Source organism: Nelusetta ayraudi, unplaced genomic scaffold (genome assembly GCF_046127955.1).
Source record: "Nelusetta ayraudi isolate G7.1 ecotype Tasmania unplaced genomic scaffold, CSIRO-AGI_Nayr_v1 ptg000011l, whole genome shotgun sequence".
In the NCBI taxonomy this organism is placed as follows: Eukaryota; Metazoa; Chordata; class Actinopteri; order Tetraodontiformes; family Monacanthidae; genus Nelusetta; species Nelusetta ayraudi.
This window is the reverse complement of record NW_027466061.1, coordinates 9,131,697-9,144,316: the sequence shown is the minus strand read 5'-3', so window position 1 is coordinate 9,144,316 and position 12,620 is coordinate 9,131,697. Positions and strand designations below refer to the sequence as shown.

General features: G+C 45.2%; 1 protein-coding gene across 1 annotated transcript; it reads left to right on the top strand.

Moving 5' to 3' along the window:
- Positions 1-763: 763 nt before the first annotated feature.
- mmp14b (matrix metallopeptidase 14b (membrane-inserted)) lies at positions 764-12,497 on the top strand. Its single transcript, XM_076020576.1, has 10 exons — positions 764-1,367; positions 7,421-7,569; positions 7,672-7,797; positions 7,955-8,262; positions 8,636-8,797; positions 9,129-9,289; positions 9,371-9,509; positions 9,600-9,750; positions 10,894-11,009; positions 11,112-12,497. Exons 1-10 carry the CDS (start codon positions 1,269-1,271, stop codon positions 11,564-11,566), a joined length of 1,866 nt encoding a protein of 621 aa, XP_075876691.1. The 5' UTR covers positions 764-1,268; the 3' UTR covers positions 11,567-12,497.
- Positions 12,498-12,620: the final 123 nt, after the last annotated feature.

The following is a 12,620-nucleotide window of genomic DNA, read 5'->3' as shown; positions in this document are numbered from 1 at the left end:
TGTAAGAGTCAACTGGTGACCCTTTTTTTTTTTTTAGCCTTGAGTGCAACAATGGCACTTGCAATTGGAATCTTAAGTTTTAGAATAACGACTCCCTTAGTAGAAAGTTTAATGAAACTGAAAAACTTTTTCGGTTGAATTTAGTCAGAATTAGAAAACAAAAAACAAAAACATTTCTACGAAATTAGCCTCTTGGTTGAAAGTTTACTGAAACATGAGGTTTGTTGAATTTAATCAGAAACCAAATAACTTGCAGACGTGTACGCGCTAGCTCTGAGTGCGTCATTTTCGGTAGAGGGCGCATTTTCACCTTTTAAGCGCTTTGACCCAACTAAGTGCTCAATAAGTATGAGCAAAAGAGGAGGAAAAACAGTAAATTAACTGGTTGACAGTATCTCTAAGTTATCTTGACTTTGTCACTAACGTGAGACTAAAACAATTTGATAACATGGCATGAATTCTCAAACTTAAATTAATGAGACTGATGAGTCTTTTTCTTTGTTTCTTATGTTTCTGTTTGTTCCCAAATAGAATATGCAGCGCATTATTTATTTATTTATTACTATTTAATGTTTATTGTTCATGCCATCCGAGTCGAACAAGTACAAAGGCCACTAAAGAGTTTTGCTGCAAATGATAACCTGATATGTAAAGTCTGAAACTTGAGATTGTCAGCGAAGGTCACCAAGTTGGTCCGAGCTGTGGGAGGGCGGCGCTCTTTTTTTGGAGGGGGAGCTTTGCAGCCTTCTTCTGTCCTGCGAGGATCAAAATACCACGTCTGCAGCGGTGAGAGGAGAGCAAAGGAGAGGAGAAGCGGATCAAAATAAGCCGATAGAGTGGTGCGGGCTGCGAGGCGACAGCTGCAGGACAGAAACAAAAGGACGGCGGCAACATCTGGAGCGAGGCGCGATCCTGACTAGGACGCTAAACTGTAGGCTTTCTATCTTTAAAGGCGCAGTCCGCAGGGGGAGAAAAAATAAATAAATAAATAAAAAAAATCGAAACTTCCTGCTTCCAGCAACGTAAACTCTCAGAAGAATGCAGAGGCTGGATAAAGACTGAGAGACGGCAGAGAGACGCGGATCCGCTGGAGACGCTTGTTGCGTGCACGGAAGTTATTCGAAAAGTGTCTTAAGTTGAAGCGCCGATAATGTTCTGACAGCGAGGGTCCGTTTGTTCCGAGCGTTCCCGGAAGATTTGTCAGTGTTTTTTTTTTTTTTCCCCTCCCCGCTCGGTTTTTTCCGCTATAATTTTCGGCGACTTCGGTGATGGCACCAGAGGTCAGATCGCTCGTCCTGCTGCTGCTGCTGGCGGTGGTGTGGGAGCCGAGCGCACAGAGGGACACGGAGGGACAGATCAAGCCAGAGGTGAGACACACACACACACAGATGTTCGGGAAAACACGAAATTTCTGAATCTTAAATCCATTTTTAAATCCAGACCTTTCAAACGAAAACGGAAGGGTTTTCTGGAGTGCTGGTGAAACAGATAAAATGTGGCACACAAGTTGTCAAGGAATTTAGGAAACAATATCATATGATTGATAAATTTAATGATATAGTGTATAATATGTTCAGTTTGGGTCTTGTTGTTGCACCCTTGAAATTGAGTTAAAGTTCCTTCTTAAGACGCTAAACAAACCCTATTTTCATCATTAAGTGATGCTACAAAACAACAGCACTTAGGGGCTTTTAAACTTGGCTTTGTGAAGGGATAATAATCAACATCAGGAATTCTGAGTAGGGCTGTGATCCAGGGGTTGGAGGAAGGAGCACAAAGCTGCGATAGATCCACTGATTACTCTGGGAAACGCTGAACAGACAAAAAAGCAGGAGAGAAAAAAAACGAACAAAAAAAAAAAACTTGGGATAGTGGGAGGGAAGAAAGCAAATGCGGAGAAGCGGAGGACTTTGTGTTGTGGCCGAGGGCGAGACAGAAAAGAAGGAGGCACTGATAACCGCCGGTCTGTTGAGAGGAGAAGATGTAATTGTTGACATCTGTCTTGAGTTTGGAACCAGGCAGAATCTAGGGAGTGGGGGAGGTGTGGGGGCTGTTTTATCTTTCACAATATGAGTATATGCTGTAAATCAGCATCATCTCAGCCACGATGAAGCCCTTAGATGTGGAGAAAAGACAGTTTGATGCTCATTTTCCATAATAAAGGCCCCTTATTATCCAAGTTATATCATTAATTATTATAAATTCACTTAAATAATGTTTTCCAATAATATGGGTCTCCACGCCCTCAGTGAACTCCACAGCTTGCACCACTTTTCAGAAAATGCGTGTGACAAAAGATATGCTGCTCTGGGAATCAGCCCTTTGTGATGTCACAGAAGGCACTGGTTGCTCGCCTTGTTGTCGGCACTTCCAAACAAGAAAGAAGCAAAAGGGCCACCCCATAACAATGGCCTCAATGCCTGCGTCACCCCGAGACCACTGTGTGCTGATTGTTACTATCACAACACAAGCCATACTACTTTTAGTAGGTCATCCTGACACACACATGTACACACACGCAGACACGCACACAGAAATAAAAGCTCTCTGATTCATCGTGTCCCACCTGTGGTCTATGTATGGAATAATAATTCCAGCTGTGTTACTTGAAGAGATGTAATTCAACTCAGCTGACCTACATATTGGACGATGCAAAGAGCTGGACCACAACTATTCAAAGCACCGAAGGGAAACTTTTAAGTGGTAAAGCTGAAACACACGCACACAAAAAGACAGCTTAATAGACAAATGTGGTGCTGATTTCAGCACATATACTTGAAAACATCAGCGGAATATGTTGCTCCTCTGACAAAGGACAAACAAAGAAAATCCACACGTTACAATAATTAGACACATTTGCTCTGAGGAGGAGCAAGTTGTCAAGCAAGTGTATCTATAGTTAAATCTGCTCACACCAAAAAAACAAATGTTAAAAAAAAAAACAATTGGTAGATTTTTTTTCTCCCATGAGAATTAACAGTGTAGAAAGTAATTAGTTTTTTTGAAACTTTCAAAACTTTTCTAAAAAAATATCTTACAGTCTGTCAAATTAGCTCTTGGTGCTCATGTACTCATGCGCAACTTTAACCAAACCAACTACCCCAATATAGCAGGCAATCATTTTCTATCAGGGAAAAAAAGGGGGCGGTGGAAAAGTTTCAGAAATAAAAGAGCAGAGATGCAACCCAGCAAGCAGTGTCAGTCTGACGTCTCATGCTTGATAAAGGGAAGTGAAGTTTAGAATTAGAACTATGTGGAAAAAATATTAACTAGGTTGATAGCCACATGACGTATATTTAGGTTTGAGTCATAAACGCATAAGTCACATCCTGTTGCAGAGAGAATGAGGAAAATGTGTGTGTGTGTGTGTGTGTGTGTGTGTGTGTGTGTGTGTGTGTGTGTGTGTGTGTGTGTGTTTGATGCACGCATATAAATGGCTGTGCACTGACATCATCTACGGGAGGCGGAAGACGAATGGAGACGAGACGATGAAAGCAACAAAGCTCACAGTGAGGACGCTGTTGCTGACTAGAAAGCAAGTCATTGTGATGATGGAAGTGATGCAATGGGAGCGCTGCCCTATTCATACATCCGGCAGCAAAAAAGAAAAGAGACCTTGCCCTTCAGTGGGGCTAATTGGAATTGGGCAGGATGTAAATCTCAGCGGTCACGTCACACATCTTGTGTGGACGTGTCTCATCCCCCAGTGATGGAGGGAGAAGTAGGAGGTGTCAAAGGAAGTGAGGTTAAATATGAAGGCACTACCTCATTTCCTGTTAATAAAGGAAGCGGATGATGAGCCAAGGGTGGGGAGAAGATCATGTGAGACGAAGTGTGCGTGTTTTTCCACTGTTCGGTCACGCTGGCTCTTATTGTTGTTGGATGGAGAGTCTTTGTTTTAATAGATAGCAGCTGCACAGTTAAAAAGTACACATACACACATACACACACACACACACTCACACACACGCGCGTGTGTGGGCAAATTTGTTTAATTTCGGTGCCTCTGAACACCTCCGACCTGCGATGAGCTGTAGCTCGCAAAGCGGGAGCAACAATTTTGCATGTTTATGATATCTGACATAATTCTGCATCTGCCTGGCTGCAGTGACTGGAGGTGTAATAAAAAGCCACCTGCATGCGTACGTGTGCTGTATAACCCTGCCTGATCCAGGCCAACTTGTCCAGAGTTTCCACTGGACCTCCTTCGCCAAATGGAACAACTCGGTCGGAGCGGGACATCTGCCCCGACCACCGCTTGATTCTCGTAAACATTCCCCATAAATAAATCAGCTCGTCGTATCTCTGCAGACCAGCCGCTCTGTTCAAAGTTCTGGATGATTCCTTCTAAAAGTAGTTCTGCAGGGCTGGTGATTTTCAGACGGAAATACTCCCTTGCAGAAATTTTGAATACATTACATGAAGATTCATACATGAAGCAGCCTTTAGTTTATCAACACATGGCTTTTTTATTGGGCACGCCAATTGGACGATTTCACACATCTTTGGAACGGGATTCACATTTCCATCTGGTGAAGCAGGTGGAAAACTTTTGGAAAGGAGGGCGACATTTGCGGGGGGGAACTATCTTGGCAGGTGATTGGATGAACAAGCATTCACAACTGGCCAATCAGATTTCTTTACTCTACTCACTGAAATCAATTTAGATGAGAATTAAATTGTATTTTTTAAAGACAACAGCTGAACAGTCAGAAGTGGCACAAATGGTCAAAACTAGCATCAGCTAAATCACATTAGTCTGTCTGGCTGCCGCCCAGCAGGGATGCTGGGAACCGCCGCAATACTTCAAAAGGCAGTGTTAGCCGCATCTGTCATCTCCAGCGCCACTGTAAACTGTGACCATTTCCTGTTCCTGCTACCACCGACGGTTTCCCACCTCATTAGCCAGGTCAAAAATAACCGAGTGCTGCCGGTGAATAAGACTTTGTCGAGTCACCTGAGGGAGCCGTGGGAGCGCAGAGAGTCGAAACAAATGTTCAGTGTCACTTAACAGTGGCCTTTTGACTGGGCCCAGGGAAAACTTCAGCATTCAGAGGAAAAACAAGGCCGGCGTGCAAAGTCGAAGATTTAGGTTTCAGCCGAAAGTCAAATCATCTCCGAAAACACCATTCCAGTTTTCCTCCCGGCGTGAATCACATCCAGTTCTGGGATGCGGGAGTCTGTGTGTGTGAGTGCTTGTGTTTGACTTTCCCGCTGGTGTGGATGTGCTGTAACAGTAGCAAACACTGCGTCTTTATGTGTCGGCCCGAATCCTCCTGGGTGAGTCAGAACCAGAAAGGGCTCATTCAGGGGGGCCAAATCCAAACACAGAGACCTCCATGACTCTGGGGGACGGACAGACAGACGGACAGAGTGAGATTAGAGCCTACAGAATGTAATCCTGCTATTGACTCCTGCCGCTCCCTCGTGAAAATAAACATATAGACCACATATTCAGACAGCCTTCGGCGGCGGCGGCAGTGGTTGTTTGCATCGGCTGCACATCATTAGCGGAAAATGGCCGAAATGAGGCAGTCGGATGCGTTTGGCCTTTTTTGCACTTAGCAGCCTTCATATAGATTTTTTTTCCTGCAGTGATTGATAGATTGATATAGACTTCATATACTGAGGATTTTTTTTGTTCTGCAGTGAATGAGCGGCGCTGGGTGCGGTCAGTCACGCGGTGCGTAGACTTGGGTTTTCCATGAAAGAGGGATGAAGGAGAGGAGATGGGGCGGGGAGGAGAGACAGGCACATTAGCGTGGGGGGAAGAGCTTGACTTTGAGGTTTGGATGCGAGGATAAAGAGAGAGAGCGAGAGAAGAAAAGTCCCAGTTAAATTAGTGGCTGACTCTGCTGCTGCACGATTGGAGGTTGCCCAAGGCCTGACTCTCAACCCGGGACATTCCCTATCTGCCCTCCCTACCCTCCTGCTCTTTTGCTGACTTATTTTGCAAAAGCGCACACTGTGCCAGTCGAAATGCAGATTACATCGAGCCCCAACATGTATGACCACGCCACCTTAAGAAGCACTGCAATAGGTGACCTTTACCCTAATAGTGGAACAAGACAATACATCCTGAAAGGGCCTCACAAAGTGGGCTCGGCTTTCAATGGCCTCGGGGCATTTTTCCTGGCTGTAGCTGAGGTAGAGTTTAGGCAAGCTTGTTGCGTAGACAGAAGTGTTTGACTAACTGTTTAGCTTAGTTCGCTGGAGTTTAGTTCTGGTTAGTTTAGTTTTAGTTCAATAGTTGCATACATTTGCCATTTTCTGTTACACAAGCTTGTCAGCTAGTTGTTTTTCACCACCACAGCCATAAAGGAACACCATTATAATCCTGAGTCAGAAGTTTCCTGCCAGCTACATCACCAATAACACATCCCTATAAAGTTGAGGGAACACGATAAACAGTCAGCAATTCTGTATGGCTGCACCGTTTATCATGAGTTGAATGAAAGCTTAAATTTTGGCCATCTGTTCTGTTGTTTTACTGTCATGAAAAAGTTGCAAAGCAGACAGCATTGGGCTCGTTAAAGCATCTCAATGTGCACATAATCACGTTACGAGCTAACATTGCTAACGTCAACGATGGTTGTCACTGACCGGGTTTATTCTGATTTACAACAGCAACTTGAGTGTAACACAATGACACGCTTGGAATCCTGACTCCTGAGGAGAGTGGAAGTGCAGTGAATGCAGGAGGAGCGTGAAGGATCTGGGATCGTCTCAAACGCAGCAGGCGTCACATTACATTTTTCTGGTTAATTGTTCCTACATGTGCTCCAGTTTCGGTGATAGAAAGAGATGAGATCAGTTTGTAGTCAAACGTGAGGCAGAAGAGAAACATCAGTGTAGAAACAGGAGGTAATCATTAACTACTTGGCTTTGGTGTGTTTTTCTGTTATGCAGAGTTTCTGTTTTGCAGTGAATCGCTGAAACCTGAACCCTCTTTATTTCTTGTGCTCTTCAACCACGGCTCTCACCAAATATCTGGCCAGCGGTTGAATACCATTTGTTTGATGTCTTGAAATAGAGGCACGCCAGGTGCTGGAAACCATGCTAGTGTCCAAAAACCCGACGGCCAAAAACAAAACAAAAAAACAAACCCGAAGCAAGGATGTTTTTCATAAGAATATGTTTTTTTCGCTGCCAGCGAGGAATGAGTTTATGTCATAAAAACATCCTGGACTTGTTGTCACTGTTACTCACAGTCATCATCAAACCAAATAATTATATTCTTGATGTTGATAAACAAAAAGGACTCGAGTGAGCTGTCACATATTTCTCACTGTAACTACTGACTGTAACTTTTTCATCCATGTTTAGGGGGAAGTCCTCCCACCAGAACTACCACCACCCCGGTTTAATATTGCAGTAATGCATAGTCCTTACTCCTTTTTCTCTTTGTTTTCTACCTAAGTCATGGCTGCAGCAGTACGGCTACCTGCCACCAGGGGACATGAGGACCCACTCCCTCCGCTCCCCCCACTCCATCTCCTCGGCCATCGCTGCCATGCAGAGGTTCTACGGCCTCACCATCACCGGCACCTTTGACCCCAACACCATTGAGTGAGCGACGACCTTCCAACAGGCTCAACTCTGTCATGGAATTCAGCCACACTATCCCATTTTTTAAGAAATTAAATGTGCCCTTTTTCTTGTCTTTGGCAGAGCCATGAAGCGGCCACGATGCGGTGTGCCGGATAAGTTTGGCTCCGAACTCAAGAGCAACCTGAGGAGGAGGAAGCGATACGCCATTCAGGGCTTGAAGTGGACGAAGAATGAAGTCACATTCTCGTAAGTTGACGTGGCGTGACGACCTAAAGCTGTTTTCCCAACATATCACTCACAACCTTAAGCATCTCGTACATTCAGCACCGTGGTGAGGTCACTCATGTGTCTGTCATACCTCTCTCACTGACATACCCACACCCTGAACCACTGGCCCGTCCAGCATTCAGAACTACACCCCAAAGGTGGGCGAGTACGAGACCCATGAAGCCATCAGGAAGGCCTTCAAGGTGTGGGAGAGCGTCACGCCACTCCGCTTCCGCGAAATACCCTATAGCTACATCCGCGACAAGGTGGAGGAGTTTGCCGACATCATGATCTTCTTCGCTGAGGGTTTTCACGGCGACAGTAGTCCGTTTGACGGCGAGGGGGGATTCCTAGCCCACGCCTACTTCCCCGGCCCCGGCATGGGCGGCGACACCCATTTCGACGCATCCGAGCCATGGACGATCGGGAACAAGGATCTGTCAGGTAAGAGTCTGTTATGTGTGATGGCAACAACATGGGAATTCCTCAACTTTTGTTGGGAAGACGGAATTTCATTATTGCTCTTGTGAGAAAGGCAAGCAGCGACAAGCCTGGTCTTCAGTCGGTACGTCTGTCAGAATGCTGTAGAAAAAAAGGAGAAGCGTTTCTGGCACAGCAGACGCGTGTTTGGCAACATCAGCAGTCTCCGTCTCTGACGCATCTTCACATGAGCTGCCAACAGCTCGATTTTGGACTTAGCAGTGACGCAAGCATTTGTTTACAGTCGGATCGTGTAAATAGAGAAAGATTGTTTTTCTTCTTTCAGGCCGCAATTTCTCATGAAGTTTAATGTTGGATGGTGTTGACATCGTTCTAGGGAATGACGTCTTTCTGGTCTCTGTGCACGAACTTGGTCACGCGCTTGGCTTGGAGCACTCCAACGACCCCTCGGCCATCATGGCTCCTTTCTACCAGTGGATGGACACCGATAACTTCCTACTCCCGGACGATGACCGCAGAGGCATTCAGCAACTCTACGGTGCGTTACCCACCGATCATGGTCAAAAAAAAAAAAAAAAAATAACATTTCAGGCTCTAGGTGCCAAAATAATCTATTATGCTATTCATAAACTACCTCCCACAACTTGAGCACCTCCGCCTCTGAAACATTTCTATTTTTGCATAATTTATGTTTACGTTATCTTTGCTGTCTGCTCTCTCCCAGTCGCCCACTGCTCTCTAAACCCATCATCAACGCATGACATCATTTAGTTAGATCTGGTCTTACAGGGCAAGGGTTTTGATGATGTGTATGAGGTGGTGTTAGCTCAACGAAAATCATTATCATCATCCCGTCTCTTGTCTCACAGGCTCTGGACACGGGCCTCAGCCTCCTCCTGTCACACCTCGATCACCGGACAACAACCCTCAGCCCACCTACTCTCCGGACAAGCCTCGCTTCGGACCCAACATCTGCGACGGACACTTTGACACCATCGCCATCCTTAGAGGCGAGATGTTTGTGTTTAAGGTAATGTTGCCAATGAAGTCCAGGCAGAGTTTCTTTTTTGAAAGGTAGCAGATGCTAAAGAAAATCTGTTTCGATTTCCAGGAAAAATGGTTCTGGAGGGTGCGCAACAACCACGTCCTGGACGGATACCCCATGCCGATCGGTCACTTCTGGAGGGGCCTGCCTACTCATGTTAACTCTGCCTTTGAAAGAGATGATGGGAAGTTTGCTTTCTTCAAAGGTGGGTCTGGCTACACTAAGCAAATGCCAATATTCTCCTTTCAAAACAGTCATCACTGTCTTTGCGCTGACTCTGGGCTGCTCTCTCCAGGAGACAGGTACTGGGTCTTCACTGAGTCAATCCTGGATGCCGGTTACCCCAAGAGTCTGTCTGAAATGGGCTCCGGACTTCCCAGGGATCGGATAGACGCCGCTCTCTTCTACACCCCAACCGGACAGACGTTTTTCTTCAGAGCAAACAAGTTAGTCATCCTATTTTGTTTATGCAACGGATCCCTAAATAAAAGAAGGGCTGAACATTTGTTTTTATAAACTACCGCTACTGAACATAAAGCCTACCTGCGTCACTTCTACCAGCGACAGCGTGTGTCTGAGTGTTGTCCGTATAAGGTCCAGTTGCTTGGACACAGAATTACACATTAAACAGGCCTTGAAGATCCCAGTAAACCAAGTCATTGTTAAGAAAAAAGTTTGGGCAAAGCACAGCACCCTGTAATCACAGTGTAAATGGTGCCTCAAATGAGAAAAGAATAGAGAATACTCACATTTGAACAAACTGAGACTGCGCCCATGCTTTCGATACTGAAAAACAGAAAGTGTATGTTTGTGTCTGGCATTAGAAAACACAATTTCTGCTCTGTCCTTAAGTATCTTGTCTCTGTTATTGCATGACGAACTTCTGTATATCTGTATGGTTCTCAGCTCATGTGAGAGTCCTGATCCTGACCAATCAGTGTCTTTTGGTGGACTGTACCACCAACAGGTTCCTCCTTGGTTTCATCTCCTTTAAAGTGTAACAGAAAATAGCTGAGTGCTGAGTTGAGTCCCAAAGATTATTTTATTATTGTTTTAAGTGTGTCAAAATCAGGTTCAAACTATGAGAGAAAAGGTTTAGCAAACTCAGGACAAAACAACTAAGCTGCAGGTGTGACTATTTGATGAAAGACAAATGTCAGCCGAGGTACATGCTGGTTTTCATATGACACAAAGACCATGGAGTTCTATGAATCTAGTCTTGAGCGAGGAACTAGTTTTTAAGGATCCATATTCTACATAGATCAATTAACTTTTCTGGCCATTTATATTTATTTATTTACAGCCTCTAACAGACTTGCTGAGGTTTTTTTTTCACCTACTGCTAAAACTGAGGTGTTCTGGACCTTACGAGTATTGACTTAAAACAAGTTCCAAGTCAAGTCTCTTGCATGTACTGTATGTTCAAGTTGTACATCACATTTTTCTTTCAAGCATCAACTGCCTTGCCTAAGGTTTCAAGTTACTGTAGACACACTGAAGTTGCGATGCCAGCCAGTATAAGTCTTGGGCACAGAGGAATCTGACCAGAGCAATCGCCCTAATTTGACCTTTCCCGCTTTTATTTCCAGGTACTACCGCTTCAATGAAGATACGCGAAGTGTTGATGACGGCTACCCGAAATCGGTTAGTGTGTGGCAGGGAGCTCCAGACAACATCAAGGCAGCCTTCATGAGCAAAGACCAAGGTAAGGCGGCGCTCCCCATCTACCAACTGATAGCACTGGTGGTCATTTCCTCTATTCGGTCCATCTTTGTTTCTCACTCACGGCATCTTCCGTGGCCCACAGCGTACACCTACTTCTACAAAGCCAACAAGTACTGGAAGTTCAACAACCAGATGATGCGCGTGGAGCCGGGATACCCCAAGTCGGCTCTGCGTGACTGGATGGGCTGCCCCAATGAGGACCCCAAGACGGATGGAGGAAAGGGCGGCGGCGGACACGACAAGGACAAGGACAAGGAGAGGGAGAAGGAGAAGGAGAAGGAGCGGGAGGACAAGGACAAAACTAGAGATAGAGAGAGGGAGAAGGAAAGGGAGAAGGAGGAGGAGACGGAGGTGATCATCATCGAAGTGGACAAGGAGGAAGGTTCCGGCGGCGGCGGCGGAGCAGCGGCCGTGGTGCTGCCGCTCTTCCTGCTGGTGTGTGTGATCGCCACGCTGGCGGTCCTGGTCTTCTTCCGCCGGTACGGCTACCCACGCCGACTCCTCTACTGCCAGCGCTCCTTACTGGACAAGGTGTAGGAAGAGTGAGGGAAGGAGGGAGGGAGGTAGGTGAAGGAGAAGGATGAGTGGTGGTGGAAGGGTCGGGGTGAAGTTAGAGGAAGTGTTATGTGCCGAAGAAGCAGGAAAAAGAAAAAAAAAATAGAGGCAAAACCAAGGACTTGCATTTTTCCTAAAGTATTCTTACCACTGCCAGTTTCCTTGTTTTTGCCCTTTCTAACCTCGTTTTGCTGCCGCCCAATCTGTCCCCGCCTGCCTCGCGGTTACCGACGCCAGCTCATTGCTGTTTGGTTTAGCCTTTTTTCAATGTCTTCATTTAAAAAAAAAAATCTCTTTGTCAGTGTTTGTGCCCGCGTCAGTCCCTGCTTTGACCCGTCACGACGCCCATCCCAGCATGTTTCCTCAAAAGTGCGCAAAAAGAGCGTGTTTGGTTGCTCGTTAAGTCTGACACACGCGAACACACGTACAAACACACACACACAGACCACAGCAGCGTAGTCATCGTGTCTTTTCGACTTCCAGTAAAGTGGTGTGTCAGTGCCCAAGTGTGGCCCATAAAAGGGAATCAAAACAATCCAGGAATCCTTGCGAAGCACGAGATGAAACTCAGAGTTGAGCAATAAATGTGTCTTCCTTTTCATTTTGTTTTTTGTTCAGTTTTTTTTGTTTTTATATCAATGTGGTTAGATTTTTGTCATTATGATTATGACTATTACTATTATTGTCGTTGTCCTCTGTGTAAAGAATGTGTTTTGTACATTGTCATTAAAAAGTCCTGCTGGACAGTGACATACAGTTTTGAAAGTGGCCTTAATTTTATATTTGTGGGGAACAGTGAAATGGGGACGGGGGCCTTTTGTTCTTGAAACTTGACTGTGTCTTTTTTTTTTATTTTTTTTTTTACCTCGATTCTATCAAAGAATGAAAATAAATTTGAAGAACTTAAAGAAGACTCTTTTTGTCATTGTACTTGATTATAAATCGCGGCGACTCAGTTCAAAACCAGCCTCTTCAGGCACTAATGATACTAGTGATAATGACAATAATGAGAAAAATCTAGCTTTCTTCCTGAGAT